Below are 22,278 nucleotides of genomic sequence, written 5' to 3'. Positions count from 1 at the left end.
TTTATACCCCTTAAAAACAAGAAATTGATAACTGTGATCCAATAAACTGATTGTTATATAAATCACTTGATATTTCATCACTTACTGATGCAGTAATAAGTTTATTGAAACAATTCATCAGTTCCTTTTTTTAAAGATTTTTATCTTTGGAGTTTATTCTTATATGCTGTTCACTAGTAAATGAAAAACTCATAATTCTATATACCTGGTGCTAAATCTACTTCTGTTCAATAGCAACTATACCTGCAACATGAGGGCGTGCGGAGTATGTACAAAATAAGAGATGTTGCCTTTCGGTGCACTCTGTAGACAAAGCTGCGAGTCTGTTGCTACTGGATTGTACATGAACACAATTGCATTCGATAATTTTCCATCGTAAAGTACCTGGAATATTACATATAAAGTAATAAGTTAACAAAACTATAAATCTACTGCGCGGAAAATTTCCAATATTTACTGTAATTTATAATAGATAACTACAACATCAAGATAAATGCAGTACATTATTCAATTTTACCAGAATGTGAAAAAATATAAACTAACTACATAATATAAATAAACAGAAAACACATATTTAAAAACAATAATCAATAATTCAACGCTACTCCATAATTATACTGCTACTTACTATTAATTAAAATACTTATTAATATTGTATTAAATCGTATTAAAACAAATTATACGATATACCTATATGTAAAGCGATGCTTATAACAAACGTACTTTGCACATTACTAAGATTGTTCTGCGACATTCATTAATTAAGAAAGAGCATTCACTAAAGGAGCATTCAGTAAAGAAAAAAGAAAAAAACCAATAAAAAAAATATGAGGCACAGAAAAATACATACATTTGTAACAGATATAACAGATTTATAGTCACAATAAATTGACTTTTTCAAATAATATCAAATAAATTAGTAAACTTATAAGCCACAGTGGCCACCGAAAAAATCATTAACCATAATTAAGTAATTACCTCGGTTGAACTCGAACGCAGTAACAGAATAATTAACAAAGTACAAATCATATGTTAACGGGAAAATAAAATCAAAATGCTTACAATTTGCATACTTTGGTCCACCATGCTCGTAGAGAGATCCTGCTCACTCACCCTTTTATGATTGTCAGGCAGATTCAGGTAGCACTCGTTGTCGAAACGAAACTGGCTCTGCACACGGATCGAAAAAGCGAAAAATATTCTTTTACGAATATAAAGTCGAAAATTACCCGTCTTTGATTCAAAACTTATACACTTATTTTATATATATATATTTAACGTACATAGCAATGACGAGAGAGAGAGAGAGAGAGAGAGAGAGAGAGAGAGAGAGAGAGAGAGAGAGAGACGTTACAATGTATGTACCTTGTATCCCGGCCCCAGTCTATGCATCGCGCATATCTGATGCGTCGTCAGCGCTTCGCTGAATAAATATATTGCACTCATTTGTCCGCAAAACACGCGCTCTTCGTCCAATTCGGGGGTTGCTCCGATGTAACATTTGTCAAAAGGCTATAAAGTAATGTTACCATTTTTTTCTTCTTCAAATCGTCATTGAAGAGAGAAAGTAATTGGATATAAAAAATATTTGCGGACACTCACGTCATTCGTCGAAACGTGCCATGTCATTTCTGTACTCGACGCTAACTGACCATTGACCAGGCATTTAATTTCACTTTTTGTCCACCTATTGTATATATACACTACCGCGATCATATACCACTGTAAAAGAAACATTTAGTTTTCTCGTAGTTTATAAAACATTTTCTTTTCTAGGATAACGTTAATTTAAACTTTAAAACATATCTATTTAATAGAGTACCTTTCGTGGCTGAAATTCGTATTTGACACAATGTTGGAAGCCCTTGCCCTTTATTTTCATAGAAGTCAGGACTAAGCAATTGCCTACGAAATGCGCAGAGTATCCTACTCCTTTGCTTGTTTTAAAGCTAAAATAATGAAACAGCAGCGTTATGTTCTTTCTTTGATAAAACCGTTTTATTCGTATCTCTCCTTCCGCAACGTCCTATATTTCTATTTCGATATAAGAAGACATAATTCATACGAGGACAATGTAATAGAAATTTTATATACATATAAAATTATTAAAATAATCTGTGCACAAAATTATAATAAAATTCATAATAATTTAAAATTTCATTCAAAACATTATTCTCGTTGGAAGTGTATGCCGACAAAAACATGTTTAATGAGTTCAATTGGAATATGTGAGTACTTAAGAAACAACTTGTGATTCTTTAAAACCGCCTCCATGCACCTGAAGTACCTTCGTAAGGGTACTTAATGTGAGAGCACTCACCAGTAGAGGTACGGTTTTTCTCGTTCGATATTAACAGAGTTGATGGGATCTAGACGGAACCATGTGGTAAAGGTAAATCCATTCTCGTGCGGCCACTTTGCAAGAGGCGGCAAGACAATCGCCTGTAGCAGACAAAATGAGATGAAAAGATTCTGATCGAGTTATTTCATGTAATTGAAATAAAATGTCGCAATATTAAATATTGGATCGCAACTAAAGTTCGTAGTGGCACATATATAATTGAATAAATCTATGTACAAATGTTTAAACATTGTTTCTGAATTTCATTTATGAGAAACACTATAAACTTTTGTTCCGACCTAATACAACACCAATGATTTAATAAGTTTTCAATTTGTTATCCAACAGGATATCATAAAAATTGAAACTTTAATATTGTATATAGCATGACTTCTATTGTTACTATTGTTGATATATTTATTTTATCTGTATGTAGAAAATTAACATTCCAACTATGACAACAATAGTAATATATAGTGGATGTTACTCCATATACAATTTTGGATTTTGGACTTAGTTCCTCATTTTCATTCTCTCTAAGCGTTTATTGTAAATATTATTTTATCCTATTCCATTAACAGAATGTACAATATTTGTTGTCACGCTTTCATAGTAATAAGCTTTTACTCTTCAACGAGCTCTTTGAAAACTCTGACAAACTCCTACTGCATAAATAATTTACATAATAATTATGCACATGGCATTTCGTATGGTGTTTCTACGTATAAACAAAAAGCAAAATTATAATACTGTTATTGATATACTCAACCATTTTATGCGCAAATGCTTTTTCCAGAACTACAATTGATTTGGATGTAAAATTAGGATACAAAAAAAAAGAAGAAAGATTGTCATTACTCATTATTGCTCGACATTAATTAACACAATCCTGGGAAAGTTCTTTAATTCATTGATTGATCAATAGCATTATGCACAAATGCAGCTTTTACAGAACATAAGTTGCATTTGCGTACAATGCGACTGATCAATCAGTAAATTTAAAAAACTTGCACCTTATTATAAGTAGCAGTTAATAACTTTAGTTTGCAAACTTTGTTAAGATGACTAATCTAGACTATGTCAAGTATATAAACATACTGATTGTAAAGGTGAGACGTGTACCTGTCCACGATTGTCTCCGATGTACCGCTCAAAATATAGGGCGTTTTTTAATTCATCGATTAATTAATCGCAAGTGCAGCTTTTACAGAACGATGCTGTATTTGCGCATAATGCGATTGATCAATCGATGAATTAAAAAATTAGCTCACATTCGTGCACGCAGTATTGTGAATTACAACGGTGTTAGGTTATAGTTTCGTACTATTGCGTTTTCATTTTGGATAAAAATGTTAACTCAGCACTGTCAGTCGTCCGCGACTGCACCGCAACTCTATGGCCACGTTCAAAGCCCGGCTCATTGCCATCATTCTATCCATAAACACGAATAAACAAAATAATGCCAATAACAGCTCGAATCTCGATCGCGATTACAAAGTCGCGTCGCCGCGTTTCTCTCGATCATCATCGATCGTCTTCGCGAAGCGTCGTTATCACTCGTGCTCTTCGGCCCCTTCCGCAATTTTTCGGAAATTTTCGCGTTTCTTCCCGCGGATAGCGATCGCGCGTCGCGCGGCGATTCGTTCCTTTTGTCTCGTCGAAATTCATTTGGGCCGTGTGCATTCATAGGTATTCGACCGTGTTTGTCCGATCCTGTGTTCTATATTTGACTTGAATGCTGATTCGAATTATCATTTTCTGATGGAATGGTCGTAACGTCCCTGGTTGATTACTTCAGGTACGGGTGCCAATATTGATTCTTTTGTCTCGTCACAATGGCATTTCGATCTCGATCATGCAAAACTTCGTAATTCTCGCGCGTCAGTACCGAGTATACCGAGTAACAAAGTCAATGGTTTTTGCAGGACGCTCATTCTTCTACCCAAAATTCAAGCGCGGTAACAGTGGACTTCTATAATTACACCGAAGCGTAGATAAACATGTCCTTCGGCCACCCAGCGGCAATAGCGGCGTACCAACGACGTAGGATCGTAAACAGGTACACGCCTCACCTTCGCAAGGGCTATTTTTCAGCTACGACGCACTGATGTACATCGTGTTCCTCTGTGCAAGTCTCTTGTTGAAACAGAGCTCTACAACTTAATTTCTTATAATATTAATGAGAATGAACGGTACACAGAAAAAAATTTAGTATCAAATCAACAATCTTTGTTTCATATATAAGCAAGAATGTAAAATCTATTTGGAAGAATTTATAATCTTAACAGACATAATTTGCTTACATCAAGAAAATGTTTCTCTTCGTGTAAGCAAATCGTGTCTGTTTAAGATTATAAATTTTTCGAAGAAGATTTATATTCTTGCTTATATATGAAACAATGATTGTTGATTTAACATTAATTTTTTTTCCGTGTAAGCTTCCTTTATACAACTTAACTATTCGTATTATAAATGAACAGAATTAACGCATTTTAAGATTTAAAATATTTTAAACAATTGACGACATTAACATATTTTACTCGTATTCAGCTTTTTACAGTATCGAGCAGTGCAACACTGTCACAGGTTGGAACACATTGTATTCGATAAAGTGTTGATTCTAACAATATAATTATGTTATAATTTCTATCGGTCTATCATTTTGATATAATTTTGCTTTTCTTTATTGAAATCAAAAAACAAAAATGAGTATTGTAAGTAACAATGGATGGCACAATAATTCTATCTGTCATTTGCCTGATTTTATTGAACAACTTCATATACCTGTATATAATATAGCAATAAATACACAAGTTTAAGTCGCTTCTGCACCTGATAACAATTTATCTTTGTTTCAATTGATTGGTTTGCTCAATTCATTTGATCAAGTTCTGTTGAAGTAAATATTTCTTTAAATGTTTTAGCGTCTTAAATTTAAACATTATTTAAAATTAAAACATTTTTAAATATTTGAAAGAAAGGGGGAAACAGAAATAAAACGATTTAATATCTTCATATATTAAACGTTTCTTTTTTGAGCGTATTAAATATACTATAATAAATACCTATACTGCTTTAATTCAAATGAAAATACTTGGATGTTCAATGAGCACGTTGATTGAATGTGTACGCTGTAATAACGTTCGTGAAAGTTTCTTACCGTGATTGATTTTGAAAATGTAAGCGGGAGTAGCGGAACCTTGCGACGCAGGATAAATTCTTTTATCGGAACTTTGATCGAGTTTAGAATCGAACGACGTCCTTTGGGACGTCGTAAAGTAAGAAGTATCTGTTTTAAGATAAAGACGAACAAGAAAAGAACTTACCGAGCCCTTCCTGCCGGGGAAACTGAAAAACACATCGGGCCCATTTCGTTGCGGCATTTGGCGGAGGACATTTAATAGTTTCGCCGAATGCCGTGGCTGTAAAATGTAAAGCTCTACTTTAGTAATCTTCGTGCATCTAACGTATTCGCTCGATACATCCAATGAATACGTATATTCTTCCAAAAGATTTATTAAAATTTTTGTCTTACGAGATTTGCAAATAAATTTTAAAATTTCTTACCCACTTTCCTTTAACGGATTTCATAGCGCCGAACAAAAGTTTCAATTCTTTCACCGTTATGCTGTAGCTTGCCAGCACCCCCAGCATATCGATTAACAAATCTATCGCAGTACACAAAAATATTTAAGGTATTAGAGGCTACATCGTTAATTAGAAAAGGAAGAACGTTGCAAGTTTCTATGTCGTGATACGTAATTATCTACACTGTTAAAAATGTCATAAAATTTAATGTATTTTTAAGTTACACGTTAAATTTGATATATATTAAATTTAATGTGTGTATAACTGAAAAGCATGTGCATGAAATTTAGTGCACGTTTGACATTAAATTTACATTAAATGTACATTAAACGTTTTTAAAGTACCTGCATGAAATTTGCTTCTATTACATTACATTAAATTCTGCTGCCGATTTTTAATAGTGTACGTGTGTAAAACTCTGCTATAAATTTTTATCATATATACAGAAAATTAAGTTATGTGCGATTTATCAGTAAAAGTACGATACTTATTTGAAATGTCTACTTACCGGCTACAACAGTTTCCGCACGAGATAATCGATGCAGGACGTGTTCTATGAGACTCACATCCGTACATGCTTGTAAATTTCGGACACTTTTTCTGAGAATCGCAATAAAGACGCTCCATATTTCAGCCTGAAACAAAAAATATCGTACATATTACTTATTTGCATTTATAACACAACTATAGTAACGTTCCTTATAAAAATATTTTACCGTTTTTACACCTCATATAATTTAAATATTTTTGTAAGGAGTGTGAAATATACATAAATATATATATTTAAATACACACATACCACACGCATACGTGCACGTATATATTATATTTACGTGTATATACGTAAACATATTTCCTTATTTATTAAAAAAAAATATACCTTTATTATTTTATAATTAAATAGTGGCAAATGTACAATATATAAAAATGCTCTTACAAATATATTTTTGTATTACATTGTATAAATAAGCGCTTAAAGTTTATTTAAGATTGTTAAGAATAATAACAGTGATTCAACCGAGCAAGAACCGTGTAATCAATAGTTTGGTTCGAATGGAATTTCATTGCGCGTAATTGCGTTACCATCGTAAATCGTCTGCTAAACTCATGTAATAGTCAGATGATTGAAGAATATTAATTAAAACATACCACACGCTTAATATTCGCTTGTTTGCTGAAAATATGTTTCTATTAAAAACATTAATATTACCAACAGAGAGAAATTTTATTAGCCTTAATTTTTAATTTCCTCATTCTGTGAATAATTCTATATGTAACAAAAATTATTTTTAAAAAGTATATTTATATTATGTAGTGAAATTATATATTATTAATATATATGCGTATAAAATTTTACTTTAAAAATATGTTTAAGAACGCGCAAGACAAATTTGTCGAGTCGTATGTATAGTGTTAAAATTAATTATGAAATTAATTTATTATAATATAATTTATGTTAAAAGTTCCGTAAATGAAAAACTAACTCGGTTAAAAGTATGTTAAAATTAAATGAACATCAGCTAATTTAAAAGTTAATTTTTCAAAATTATCATCTATATCAAATTAAAACGTCGTAATTTTTTTTAATTAAATAATTCAACATAAAATAATCACAATGTAGATCATCGAATAAATTTAATATTTTTATTTGTAAAATAAGTTTATAAATTAACAAAGATATTGCTTTTTACATAAAAATGCATTTTTTCTTTTGCACAGATAAATTTTTAACTTGGAAAAAAGTTAATGAGTTAAAGTTTATGTTTTAAAAATAGCTGATTGAAGTTAAAAAAAGTTAATTCATATGAAATTAACTACAACAAGTTAAATTTATTAATTTTTTCATTTTAAAAATAATTTTTCAACTAAGCAACTACTATCCATTTCCAGGTTTTCATCAATGAAACGGATATAACCAGAAGGTCCATAGAATCGGACGTGGAGTTACGTATATTTGTAATCTCGAGTCTCAAGCCAACACAATGCGTGTGTGTACCAAGTACATACAAAGATTGTTGTGGCGAGTATTGAAGATCGGCACGAAACAACGATGAAGCCGCTATTCCGTCGCGTTGTTCTCCTTTTATAGTGGAGTTAGGTAAGTTAATATTTTTAAAACTCATTTATTTAAAGTTTATGGCTTATAAAATTAATATAGTTACGTTAAAAGTTGCAAAACACTAACTTAGTTAATAGTTACTAAGAAATTAAATTAATTTACATTAAATCAAAAATTTATTTCGAAAAACATTATTTATATTAAATTGTATAAGAGTTTTTAAATTAGATTACTCTAAATAACATAATTGGCCATAATTATGCAAGAATGTCCAATCCACAAAATGATAATTTTTGAAATATTGCAATTAATGGGTAGTCTGCACATTTTTCTACATTAAATAAAAAAGATCTAAGTCTAATATGTGCCTAAAATTAATAAACAGTTTTTATCTACATCTTTAAGTTTTAAATAAGCTTTCCATTATTCTTGAAACAGAGTTCATATGGATTGGACATTTCTTGCATAACTATAGCCAATCATAACATAGATTAGCAAATAAATTAAATATTTTATAAACTGAGTTTATATGAAATAAAATAGATATCTTTTTCACAGGAATGTATGTTTTTTTTATAATTTTTTTTATATATGGATAAATTTTTTAAGTTGAGAAAAAAAGTTAATAAATTAAAATTTATGTTCTTTAAAAATAATTAATAAAAGTTAAAGATTAATTCATGCGAAATTAATTAAATTAAGAGTTATTGACTTCTTAATTTTATGATTAAATTTTTTAACCTTTTAATTAATTACTACTCAATCTTGGTTTTCAGCAACAGAACGAATGCAATTTAACGTTACGTGTTTGTGGCCTCAAGTTTCAAGATAACGTGATGTTGCTTGGATGCAACTGACAATGAGTGCAGAGGTTGTTGCAGTAATCAGCATCGGAGATACAGTAACCAGCGCGGATCAATGACGCAGTCACTATGCCATCCCGCTGTCACCATTGTGAGTGAGTACAGTACAATATATAATTCGAGTTGCTATTTGTCATTTCATTACGTGGTTGTAGAGGAGAGAAAGACCGTCTAGTCGCGTCGGCGTGGAAGACAGACGGCAAGGCGTTCTCGTTCAACCTGGCTATGCCTGGTGATTTATCAGAGCGTTCTATGCGTACATTATCGCGTCGTATTCACAGCTCGGCACTCCTCCGAGTACGATTTACGCTTTCCCAAAATACTCATGCCTGCACTGCGACTAAATACGCTATGGGGCATATGAGAAAGTACATTCATACTCCCCAATACGTCTTGTATTTCCTCACTGTGCAACCTTAATGAAGTTGTCAATTTGACATGTTTTGGTTTCAATAAAGGTTTGATTAATAGGATTTATAATTGGATAATTGGATTTTTTAGTGTGTGCTAATGCACATTGAGCCATCGCACACAAGTCAACGTAAACATAAGTGATATGTAATGTCACTTTTACACTTGGATTAGTGTACAATGGTTTAATGTGTACCAATGCGCATTAGTGCAGTCCACTTAAATTCGCTCTTAAATTAAGCCATTGTTTTTTCCTTTATACGTTGTTAGGTATTCTTTTTATGTGTAGATATATATTTTATGTTAGTGATCTCTGCTGCAATTTTTGAATGAAGCGAAAATCAATGCTTTGTTCGGTGACTAATGCTGTAGATTTTACAGTTTACATGCTGTAGATACAATTTTTATCAGAATTTATTACGAAAGTATTGCATACGCAAATTTTTCAAAATATTTTGTACATGAAATTTCTAAATATGAAATTTCTAAGTACTTGCATATGCTGAATAATCGATATTAAGATTTATCAAAATTATTGATTTTATATTATTGTTAATTAGTATTTATTTGAAACTCTCATTAGTCGTAATTGTGGCACTGTCTCCAGGTGCCAACATTTAAGAGGATAAATAAGCAGCATCCTTTAGCGCGAAGACGAGATACGTAACTTGAAGATCAACTTAACTAACCACTGCTCTTGCGATTCAGAGCAATTTATTACAGTCGAGCGACAGCTGAAAGCTTCTACGACGTTACTCAGGACTTTCTGTTCTCTCCCACTTTCTCTCTCTCTCTCTCTCCTTCTCTCCCTTCTCTCTTTTTGTCCAATGGGCGGATTCATCCGCAACTCCGATGTAGTAAGCCGACAAGGTGTATAGCCGCGAGATCATTACTCCGGAATTATCCGAATGCCCATAACTTCTCCTCGCTAAAACTCCGGCTCGCGGGTCCGAAATTCCGACTGGGGGAATTCCAGCGGCATTTTCGGGATTTCTCCGCTATTCGGTGGTTACCCCGCGCCCGTAGTTATCTCGCTTCGTGGCCTACCTTGCATATCAGTAGGAGGATTACGCGGGTACACGGTCTGCGTTCGCATCGCGTCGACTGCGCGCGGTTGTCCGGCTATCCGGAACTAATAATAATTCGAGGATGAACTGTAGCAAAGCCATCGGAAGTTGATCCGCGCTACATAAACACGCTTATCGGATAACACTGTCCGCATATTGACATAGTTACTAGTAAACCATGTTCATATCTGCGATCAGAAACTTACGTTAATCTCAGTTTTCTGTTCTAGCCAAGGGTAGTTATTTAACTGTATTAAATGACACTTCTCATGGACAGTAATCTCCGTGTTGCTTTGTTTGGAATGTCCAAGTGAATTATTCGCGATGGCCTACAAAAAACCTCTTTAGAGCATTAACTTCTTCTTCGCAGGGTGAGCGTGCGGTTTTATTAAGCTATCCTTTATTCGCTGCGAGAGTAAAACCACTACCACTTCACTTGAAGAACCCCTCCAAGTAGTTTTTGCCTATACGTAATTGGCAAGCCATTATCTATAACAAAGACATTACTGGATTTTCTGTCTTTCCAGACAATTCGATTAATTGAATCAGATCGATTTGAGAAAGAGAAAGAGAAAGAGAGAGAGAGAGAGAGGGAGAGAAAATGGATAATGCTAAAATAGAATTGATAAAAATATAATAACTGAAAATATGGCACAACAGAAGTTTATTTATATTAAAGGATATGACATGCCCCTGTAGCATATATGCCAAGTACACGAAGAACATTTTTTTCTTAGAATTTATATTCTGAAAATTATGATAATAATGTAATAACACGGAATAATATATTTTGAAGAATTTTTATTTTTTTTTTCTTATTCATTCATACGTATCTTAATAAAATATAAAATACATTTGCTTAAAAAATTTTATTAAAATATATATTAAAATTTTTTAAAATATCATGTCCTATGTAGTCATATATTTGAGGAAAAAATTTAAAAGTTAAAAAATCACGAGAAGCAGTGCTGTGTACACAAATGTAACAATTTAGTAGATTATTTTTTGGATTCTTTTACTTTAACCTTTAAATTAGTACTATTAGAATAAATATTTAATAAAATTTAGTAATTTTTTCTCTCAATGTACGAAATATTCAAGACGTGTTCTTCACAGTGATTTTATTCTTTACAAATAGTTAATTATATTACACACCATTTTTTGTATAAAAAAAAGATGAAAGAGATATATTTTACGTTCTCATTCACTGTCAGTTGAATAATGCGCTAACAAATTTCATAGTTGCCTAGTTAAGAGAAACGAAATCAAAAAAGTTACAGTTATCGATTTCTGAGAATGTTACATATATCAGGTACTGTTCTCTTTTAAACCGATTTCGAAGGAAGTATTTTAAACAATAATTAATAATACATTTCATAGAAACATTTCTCAATAATTAGAGCGACTAGCAACAGAATTAAGTGTACTATCGTACAATTAATTTACATGTATTATAACAGTTTAATTCCTATCTTTTTAGAGGTGTGAGACTTGTGACGTGTTTTTTATGAGAAAAATGTTATCACACGTAAAGATTTTATTATAGAAAACACAAATTAATGGAAAAGTGAATTTTTTAAGAATGCTTGTACAATTAAGATTACTGACACTATCGATATTTATATAAATAGAAAAATAGTATTTTCTTTAGCAAGCAATTATATTTCGTCAAGAATATTCTTTTGTTTTGCATTTCACAAAATGCGAAATAATCAGAGAAGCTAGTCGGTATGTTAAAGGGCACGATCAAGCTTGAAGCATTTGTGCTGACACTAATTAATTCGTTATAGAATCAATAGAGCTTTTCGTCCAGGATTCGTTCCATTTGCACGGCATTTGGTGCCGTTCCGAGTCTCAATCCGTTTTCTCTCTTCTTCATTTCATTCTTTTTCAATTTCCCGGGCGTCGTTTCGTAGTTAAATTGCAGATTATTCGAAGGTAAATGATGACGAATAAATCAATGGTTGCATCGTTTGCCTTTCATTTTCTAGATTGTCCTTAGATTATCGTGGACTATCGTTGTTATTGTTATGCTTTCATTTATTCAGACTTTCCTTCGTTAAAAATTCTCAAGTGCGTTCTGTAGTAAGACTTGAGGAATAAATACAAGAATAATTTTATTTTGTATTCAAAAATTCCTATTTTAACTTTTATAAAATTTTATTAATCTTGGATACCTGAGATACTCTCAAAACCTTTCGAGGGCTACAAGACCTATATTACATAATTTCATACAAATTATAAATTGAATATTACATTATTAAGCCCTCAATACAAATAGTCAAAGTATGCGATCTCCGCGAACGGTTGTCAATTACGAAGTAAGCGCTGAATGAGAACCAATCAGCACATTGGAAAAGCGACAACAATAAATTTCGAGATTTCGAGTATCGATGCAATACACTTTTTCAGATAGGAAATGCAATTTCAATTTTAAACCCTTTTTCTTTTTTTTTGAATTATTATTTTATTTATTTTATTTATTTTATTAAAGTCTAAATTTAACCTGTACACATTGAGGCCGATATATCTCCATACGTAGTTATGGAAAAGTGCACAGAAGAACTGTTTTTCATACTTGGTAAAGTGAAAAACCACAAGCTCTCATCTCTTTTTCTCTATCTTTTCAACGCTGTAGCCACCTTTAAAAGCCAGGCTACGCCAGTGGCTTTTAGCGCGGCACAATCGTTGAACGGTACGTTCCACGCACCAAACGGGCGAGTACGTTTTAATGTAGCGTAATGGATGGCCGTGGTGAAATTGAACGATCCCACAGGAAACGCGATTTCTGCGAAACTCTCCGCAGAGACCTAATTTTAGCAGTCTCGTGAGACTCTTCCAAGATAGCTCAAGAGAGAATTAGTTTCGTTGAAGGATCGATAGCATGGGAGAAACGATAATAAGGTGTCAATGAAACGCGTAGCTCATCAGATTCGTGAGAAATCGATGGCGCATCTTAAATAATCGAATATTCGTGCCATATAGAATTTTGTAGACGTATATTTTAATTTGGGCTCAAGTTTTTGAATTATTTCTCTCTTTCTCTCTCTCTCTCTCTCTCTCTCTCTCTCTCTGCGTTAAATATAATAATGTATTAAAACAATTGACCGATAGACGTATATTTATCATATTATTTGCATTTGTATCTTTTATTGTTATAGTAACAGGAAAAACTTTGCAATAAAAATTTCGAATTATGTTTTAAGAAGTTTAGGAAATTGTTAAAAGAAATAAAGTATAGTAGTTTAAAATAAAGTTCATTAATTTAAAATAAAGTAAATAAGTTTAAAAATAAATTACGAAATTAATTTCAAGTTTTTATACACTTATCACGTGCAGCATGTACAGCATGATTAAGCTTCTTCATTTTATGTTTACAATTTCTTTTAGAGAATTACATTATATAATTTGTAAAAGCACACTGTGCAGTCGAAACATTCCATCTAGCATTTGAGGTATCATTTAATAAAAAAAGTTTATGACATCTTAAATTGTTATTTTGCTCGTAAGTTGTCGTTAACTTTATTCTGATTACGTTTATGAAAGCCTGTTTGCGTTTGAATAAAAATTGTAGATACGTAAAAATATAACACAAGAAAGATCATAAAGAAAAGATTAACGATGTAAAGTACTATTGTAAAATATTTTAATAGAAATATTACTCAAGATATCAAATTCCAAAATAACGGAAAAATCAATTTGCTCTCAGCTTACTACGATGCTGTTTATGCAAGGGATTCGGAAATAAGATGCAGCACATTAGGATTGTATTCTATGACGAAGGAATAATAAGCTTGCGCTCTAGAAAGCAATCGCGTGCTTTCTAGCGTCGAAGTCGAATAAATTGCCTCAGCAAAACGCTGTAAGGAATTGCTATATTTAAAATTCTACTAGAACTCGACATGTTAGGTGTATTATATATAAGACTGCAGAGATATTTGACACAAGGCAATCAAAGGTTTGCATACACATGTAATCACTCGACCATAATTCGCCAAGTTCTATCACTAGTATCCGCTGATAGCACTTAAGAGCATAAAGGTAGCTCTATGCGCGGTTTACCCATGAGCCCCTGCTTCTACGAATGTTTCAGGCGTGATCCTCGGGGGTAGGATAATCCTGCATAATATGGGGACTTGCGAACCTGTAAAATCCAAGTACCTGGCGCGCTCGTGAATAATTCGCTGCACGCGGACGTCGTTAAGTTGCAGCATCGAAAATTTAATGACCCCTATATACAAGAAAAGTTATTATTGATGTCAGTGAAGATTGCGTAAAAACTCGGCGAGAGAAACACATGTGTTGAGACAGATTTCATAACACTGATATATAACTTTGAAGCTTACAATAATTATATTGCAGTCACGAATTGGCATATTAAATAACCATTATTGTAAACTGCCTCCCCCTCCCCTTTTTTTATTATCGTACAAATAAAACATAGCGTTCGATTTAAATGATGAAATTTTTGGCATTCCACTCATTTTTCACATCGATACGTATTTGTATTCCACGTAGCAAATATAACAAAAACAATTTTATTATTTAAATTTTATTACATGTGTACTGCATTCGCTGTTGAGATGACGCGTAGCTCGAATTAAAATTTTATTTCTGTCCTTACTTATACACTGCATTAGTTTATTCAAACCGACGTTTTTTCGAGAAAGTACACGAACGCTCTATTGAATTGTTAAAACAGAATGTTATACATCAGGAAAAAACACGGTGGCTATTTATAAAGAAAGCAGAATGGAATACATAAATTATGGAGCGTTACAAAGAGAAAGAGAAGCAAATAAATCTGATTTCGTTTTTCGTGGCAATTGATTCGTGCGTAGTAAAACTTTTTTTCGCAAGCCATTAAAAAGTTGTTCTGTATATTGCTATGTAGGGCCACTTCAACCCACTCCGATTAATCGGAATCAATAGTGTGACTAACAGCAAGACTTGAATGACTTTTGATAATACTGCTGATCGTTCTTAATTTATATATATCCGTGTGATTTCTTCGTCTACATCGATAAGTTCATAACGGTCATTTAGAAGAAGAGATTGAATGATTGATTGATTGATTGTGCGTTTATTGCAGTTCTAGAGCAAGCTCTCTAAGAACATGCATGCGTAAGAAAAAAGTGTACGAGAAAATCAAAATCAAATCAAATAAAAAACGAAAACAAAATAACATAAAAATTACAAAAAAAATAAATGAGAGGGGAGGAAGAGAGAGAAACTCTATTAGCACGTGTCTATATGAAACTTGTTTATATAAATCGCGTTTATACATGTGTTGCGCGTGTTATTCCGCGCTTTCAATTACATGATACGTGTGTTTGTAAAATAACACGCAAAAATTACTTTCCATCACTCATTAATATTATAAATTGCTTGTAACATTGTAAACTTGGATTGAATTAATTAACCCGATTAATTAAAATTGATTAAACTGATAAACAATCTTGATATTTTGTTTCAGAAACTTTTTACTGTTTAATATATTTGGTAATAAACCAAGATATAGGCGTCTGTGATGATTTTAATAGGTAACCGCGTGTATAGTCAGCCGTTAAAATTCTCTTAATAAATGAGATAATTTTACTGTCCATTAATGTCTTTTATAACAATATCGGATGAATTATATGGTAAAGTGCCTTTGAAAGTACTTTTGCCTTACAGCTTTACAGCTTCGCCTTACAGCTGTATTTCGTGATTGCAATAATTATCATTAAACCAAAATGATTATCAGAGCTAAGCGTAGCTTTAAGTTTCAAACTTTATAACGTTCTCATTTTGAACTTTAATGCGGTAAGAATAAATGACAGTAATAGATGTAATGGTGACTGAGGTCGAGAGTATGTCAAAAGCGATTGTGCGAGCGCGGACTGCTTAAGTGCAGCGCGGAAGTTCCATTTGACGAGAACACGTAAAGTGTTTATGCCGCAAAAAGATCTGTCCTCAATCGCTTCTTTGAATTTCAAGTCTCTCAAAGGGTCAGCTTTCGGTTAGTGGCCAATCCAATTGAATTTGAACCCGTTTAGCATGAGGTTTCTGTCGCGGTATTAGGTTAACCATGCACCTATTTGGGTTTACTGTATCAAAGGATCGAGGGTACAGTTTCATGAGAAGAAAAACGACCAAAAGTATTTCATCATCTATTCCCAAACGTTCATACATTGTTTAAAGTCAATTGAAAATTTATACTGATAAATAGATTTTTGATTGATGTGAATAATTTTGTGTACGTTATCTCATTTTGCATTTAGTCTGTTAACAATTAAATGACAATTAAGATTAATTTGTATGTTATCAATTCGTTTCTTTAAAATTTGATGTAATTATCATCTCTCATGATTCACAATGTTTTGCGTCTTTGGGTCAAAGTATATACGTCGTTTATTAACTTCGCGTAAAAGTACGAATTTTCATATCCTGCGAGTTGGTAAAGTAAAAATATTAAGTCAACGGATCTGAGAAAGAGCAGCGGTTGAAATAAGAAAAAGAAAGTCAGTTCATTTGCAGGAACAGACAAACCATCTCCGATGTTATCTCCGGGTTCGTTCTACGGAATACACTGTCACAGCACGCTTTAACCAACTTTCCGACTTTAATCGACTTCACCGCGAGACTCCGCGCTTTCCATTTATCGCCGTTCCTTTTTGATGCGCTTGGAAGGTTTAAACAAGTACAAAGCATACGTTTTCATTCATGCTCTTGGTAACGGTTTCGTCATTACGACTTAACTCTCGTTATCTCGGAATTTTATGATAGGGATACTTCGAATAAATTGTCCTACCTCTCTCTCTCTCTCTCTCTCTCTCTCTCTCTCTCTCTCTTTGTTGATTTTCGCGGGGATAAAGCTTCGGAACATTGATATTCCGCTTGCATTGTTACATGTTTCTCGACAATGGTGTAGTTATAGCCTGCATTGACCTCGCAATACTCCTTAACACGTAGTGTTAGTACTACATTGAGATCCACGAAGCGTTAAACGTACAGATTTACGAGTAAAGGCGAAGCGTTTACGAAGTACAGTTAAACCTCCAACCACAGTTTCCCCCCGGTTGACAACTATTGTATAGATTAACCGCAATGAAAAGATTTTTCTCAGCTCCCGAGATCGTAAATCTTAAAAATCTTGTCGCTTTACGAAATAGGACTTTTCATCACAATTACGTTTGCTCGTATTCTTCTTCAATTTATAATGTCTTTTCTTTAAGTGAAAAGACATTAAATACATATTTTACTTATCTAATAACTAGGGGTGTGCGGGTATCCGAAATTACGGGTACTCGGGTTTCGGATCGGGTCGGAGTTTTTTTTGGGATTGGGTCAGGACCCGACAGTTTGTAAAGTTCGGGTACCCGAAATCTTGGCTACCTGCACACCCTTAGTAATAACTACAAATACTCTAAAATTATCTCGTACAAATATTTTAACAATTACGTTCTATATGGACTGGGGGATTTATTATTATTATGAATCGCTCTCGCAAATACGACAAATGGTGTTATTATGTACCGACATCATGTACTAAACCACATTACTACATGTAATTGCTTGTTGCTCTCCAACTATAGTTTATGTGCGGGAATATGAAAAGCGAATATTAGCAATAAGCTGAAACAATATTTTCCCGAAGACCGATAAAGTATACAGAAGCTTGGGGAAAAATATTGCGTTGGTGTGGTGAAAACTGTATGTGGCTAAAAAGAAAAATGCGTGCAGCTAATACCGTGCCAAAATATGGGAGAAAGGCATTGTCTGCCATCAACGAAAATGGATTGCTAATATTATTCTTTGCGTAACGGATTACTCTGTATTTTAGGGTGTATCAAGTTCTTGAGTACATCCGTCGATAAATTATCGAGATTATATTGGTTATGATAAAAAATTGCAAGATTATATCGCGTACGCGGTATCAATTCTGTTTTAATCGTTTCTTAAAAAGTGCAATAATTCCAATCACTCAAATTTTAGAATCAATTTTTCTCAATGAATATTAAACATAATGTATAATGGATACGAACAAAATAGTACTCGGTATATGGGCAATAGTAAATAGAGTGGCAAGATTAAATACTTGTGGTAGTAATTGAAGGACAGTATTTATAATATTGACTGACAGTAACAAGTTCAATATCTTACATTTTTATTATATTTAACTAAGCAATTTTCAAGCTTATTTTGTGTATTGAAGTTTTTATTTAAATAATAAAAAGAAAGTTTATTAACTATTTTAAAACTACAAGATAAGTATATCAAAACTGCCACTATGTGCTTAAAACATCAATAATTGAGACAGTTACTCTAGTTTATTTACGAACTCGTAATTTGTTTTGCGCTCTTTGAAAAAATAAAGACGTGACGATAGCATCGAGAACAAAAACAAACAGACAACAGACAGGAGAACCGGAAGTTCGATTTTCTCGGCTGAAGAAACACGACGTTTCGTAGATATATGCAAATGACGGAGCAAAGCCAGGGGAAATGTCGTCGTGAGGTATTGGTAACCGAAGTCAGTGGCTGCTTAGTGGCGGTTTCTACTACTTGTACACGTTCACAGACGATATACAGCGTGCTGCGTTTCACTATATATCGTCTATTTCACTTTGATGACGATTGCATCTCTCTTACTACGATTTAGTATTTAAATTATTTTTAAATAATCCATTATTGTTAATAGCAATTTTTTTAATGTGTGTTAAAGTAACGTGATTGAATGAGTGGTATTAACGTTTCCAATATTCTAAAAGTCTCTATATCAAATTAAAATTGTTCTTTCTTTTAAAATTCTTTAGTGTCATTTATATCAAAGAAAGTCATGTCCATTTTTTTTCCAGTTAATCCATGATATAAATTTCTCATTAATTTTTTCGTTTGTTGTTACTCTCTGTCGCAAAGTCGTCCGCGTGTAATAATCACAAATCGGTCTAGCACCGCGCGTGGAAAAAGTACCGGTCGCATTTTCACCGAAAAGAGATTCTTTTCGCTCACGTTTCTGCGAAACCACCTCCCTTCCTCTTTTTTAAAATAAATGACACGATTTCCGATGAAAGCCGAGTGACCCGGGAATCGCTGGGCGAGGAGGTTCGTCCGAGGTGATATTTGTGACGCGGACCCGCGATTTCCAGCACCGCACGCGCACCTAGCTATGAAACGGTCGTTTTGTAGACGGCAACAATGAAATACCAGCCGTATTACAGGTATCATAACTTAGGAATGGCGTAGGGGATTGCGGTATTCCTCGGAACAACCGAGAATTGGCTTGAACATACCTCGCATTCCTGCGCTCGTCTCTCCAGGCGATTGTCATGCGGATATGTATCCACTTTGACCTCATTTTTTCCCATTACTATTTATCTCGCATCTTCAGAGTACTAATTGCTAATGGCGCTACCTTTATTATTGTACAACGCGACGGACGATCAAGAGAATAACTAAGCGGGATGTGGGTGTAATGGCAATTCGAAAGAGTGCACGTTGATAAAGAAGCGAGCGAAATTATCGTCTTATAGCTTTCGCTAAGTCTTTGTGGAGATATCTCTTGTCGACTACGTTTCTTTGAAGTTGTTAATGTCATCTGCATTTTTATTTAATTGCCTACACGTCATTTCGCCTTACAAGGACTAGTCTTGCAAGTTTACTGTGCTAGCTCTTACACGACATTATATTTCGAATTTTATTACATAGAGAAAAACATGGTTATGTGATCTTTAATGTTACTTATAGAGATATATCGTATATGAAAAAATTAAAGCAATGAGATACACATACACTGAAAAAAGTAATAGTAATCAAGCTTTGGTGAAATAATTTCAATTAAATGTTTCATTAATATAATCAAATATTTAGTAACATTTAATAATTATATTAACAGTAGATGACGATGTGGATTAAACAGTTGCGAGTTTGCTCTTCGTGCCAAAGATCCGGGTTTAAATCCACTCAGAATAATATAACTCCAAATCGGTCTTTAATCGATTTAAAAGCAATCGCCAGCTTTCGGAAGGTAAAGACAAATCACCAAGAGTAACTGCCCAGGAAAGCCTCTTTTAATAGGCCGTTCGGAACCGTTAAAACTGTAATCGGAAGCGTTAAAACTCTAAGTCCCATATATCTACGGATATATGCAGAAGAGATCACTTACATGCTGATAAACGTATGGAAATGCGAAGAAGAAGAAGGGAGATTTAGTAGCTCAACATAGTAACGGTAACAAATTGATTACTAAATTGTTACCAAACAGTTACTAAATATTATTAAATATTTGGTTATACATACCAAACATTTTAATTGCAATTATTTCATCAAAGTGATTAGTAACTGTCATTTAGATCTGTGTGATTACTATTAAACTGTTTTCTTAGTGTATTATTAGTCTACAATTGAGCACTTGTACTTTTTCATGCGAATTTATTGATTGATACAATCTTTCAACGTTCGTCTTATAAGTATAAATATCATAATTTCTCGTCATCAATTCTCGTTCTTTAATGACGATGCGCATCCTCGTTTCACAAAGAGTTTAATCGGGCGTCTCGAGAAAACGTTTTTATTTCAGTCATCTGAGAGGACGTTCTAATTATATTAGCTTCATAATGCGTTCGTTACGGCGATATCCTCTTTCTCAATGTACGGCACCACGTAATGCTATTACGTAACCGCCGCTCCTCACGGCATTCGCATTATCGTTTTTCATTTTCCGTCCTCCGCACAATCGTCGTGCCAACCGTCCTGTCGCTCTTGTCAGGAGACAGCGGCGCGAATGAATAACATCACGAAGACGTCGTGACGTCTATTCGATGCACGTTGATCCGCCTTCGAACTTGGGAAGCGTCGTCGTTTCCGCCAAGACGGAGGAGAGCGACGTCGCTCTTGCTACACCACCACATTTCAATTACCAATCTACCTCCGGTTTTCCGTGCGCGAGTGCGCGCGCGCGCGTCATCGGGCCTGTGGATTCGCGATACACGGAATTTGCCTAAGTCTCCCGGTCTGGTAGGTACGTCGTCACCGTCGTCGTAGTCGTCGACGTCGTCGTCGTCGTCGTCGTCGTCGTCGTCGTCGTCGTCGTCGTCGTCGTCGCCGAGCTAGATAAATATGATGCGCGACCCGGGCCCATCGTGGCGACGTCAGCGAAATGCAATTTAAATCCCGAGCTGCTTTTCGTTTGGACGCCTCTCACGTCCCCCGTGCTCCTGCGTTTTCCGCGACTTTCTTCCTCTGCCAGCTTTCCAATCTCCGTAAATTGAGATCTCGCGTTACCATCGCATTACGTTACCGCGGATGAGATGCACAGACATCGTGCGATGTGCGAATTTTCAAATATCCCGACGTTGCCGCGCTCGATCGTCTGTTCGCTCTACGCACGCCGATTATTAGACTGCGAGACCGCTTTGCCGATGTATTTACATACCGATCCGCTATCACAATCTACACTGCCAGTGCAAATAAAGATTGCGTGAAAGCGAAAAAATAGTTTACGTGAAAATCAAGATCTTTATTTTTTATTATGTGAAAATTGTTTAACGGTCTTTATGCGAATTACTTCAGGTATGTCGCTTTTTTGCAAATAAAGATATTAATATCAGGAATACGCAATGTGCCTTAACAGAGTTATTCCCTGATGTCCCTGACCTTTAACATCCAAAGCCATCAGGATAAAGTTAGGGAATTTAAAAATGGTCAAGGAAAAATGAGATAAAGAAAAAAATATAAAAGAATTATTAACCTCAGATAAAATAAAATGACTGCAAACCAATTCTAAATTTTCAAATTTTATTTCCTTTAATTATTAAATATTTTTGAAATTACTTAAGTTAACATTGTAAATATTTTTTATAATTTTTAAATTTTGCAATGAACGATTTACAAAGAGTTATTAACATAATTAAAAAGAAAAATTAATTTCGACTTTTGTAAAGTCGAGATATAGTTTTATGTATGTTA

At 33.7% G+C, this 22,278-nt stretch overlaps 1 protein-coding gene and 1 long non-coding RNA gene across 14 annotated transcripts in view; one reads left to right on the top strand and one right to left on the bottom strand.

The window, feature by feature from the left end:
* The window catches only part of LOC105196478 (neurobeachin), a 233,392-nt gene that overhangs the window by 99,382 nt on the left and 111,732 nt on the right, over positions 1-22,278 (bottom strand). For 6 of the 10 annotated variants that reach the window (XM_026135358.2, XM_026135356.2, XM_039459672.1 and 3 more), the window contains exons 3-11: positions 6,438-6,564; positions 5,909-6,009; positions 5,668-5,763; positions 2,321-2,442; positions 1,823-1,949; positions 1,603-1,722; positions 1,366-1,512; positions 1,063-1,170; positions 244-384 (exon numbers count right to left, since the gene is read on the bottom strand). In XM_026135358.2, the coding sequence (XP_025991143.1) occupies positions 244-384; positions 1,063-1,170; positions 1,366-1,512; positions 1,603-1,722; positions 1,823-1,949; positions 2,321-2,442; positions 5,668-5,763; positions 5,909-6,009; positions 6,438-6,564 (1,089 nt within the window). The remainder of the gene's footprint in view (positions 1-243; positions 385-1,062; positions 1,171-1,365; positions 1,513-1,602; positions 1,723-1,822; positions 1,950-2,320; positions 2,443-5,667; positions 5,764-5,908; positions 6,010-6,437; positions 6,565-22,278) is intronic. The other 4 variants (XM_026135361.2, XM_039459670.1, XM_026135359.2 and 1 more) reach the window with 1 other exon arrangement.
* Positions 3,947-22,278, top strand: part of LOC113003909 — a 43,774-nt gene continuing 25,442 nt past the window's right edge. For 2 of the 4 annotated variants that reach the window (XR_005576714.1, XR_005576711.1), the window contains exons 1-3: positions 3,947-4,400; positions 7,820-8,027; positions 8,765-8,946. This is a non-coding gene — a long non-coding RNA (uncharacterized LOC113003909). The remainder of the gene's footprint in view (positions 4,401-7,819; positions 8,028-8,764; positions 8,947-22,278) is intronic. The other 2 variants (XR_005576713.1, XR_005576712.1) reach the window with 2 other exon arrangements.

Source organism: Solenopsis invicta, chromosome 2, assembly GCF_016802725.1.
Source record: "Solenopsis invicta isolate M01_SB chromosome 2, UNIL_Sinv_3.0, whole genome shotgun sequence".
NCBI lineage: Eukaryota > Metazoa > Arthropoda > Insecta > Hymenoptera > Formicidae > Solenopsis > Solenopsis invicta.
Note: the sequence above shows the minus strand (reverse complement) of the source record. Positions and strands in the feature narration are given on the sequence as shown.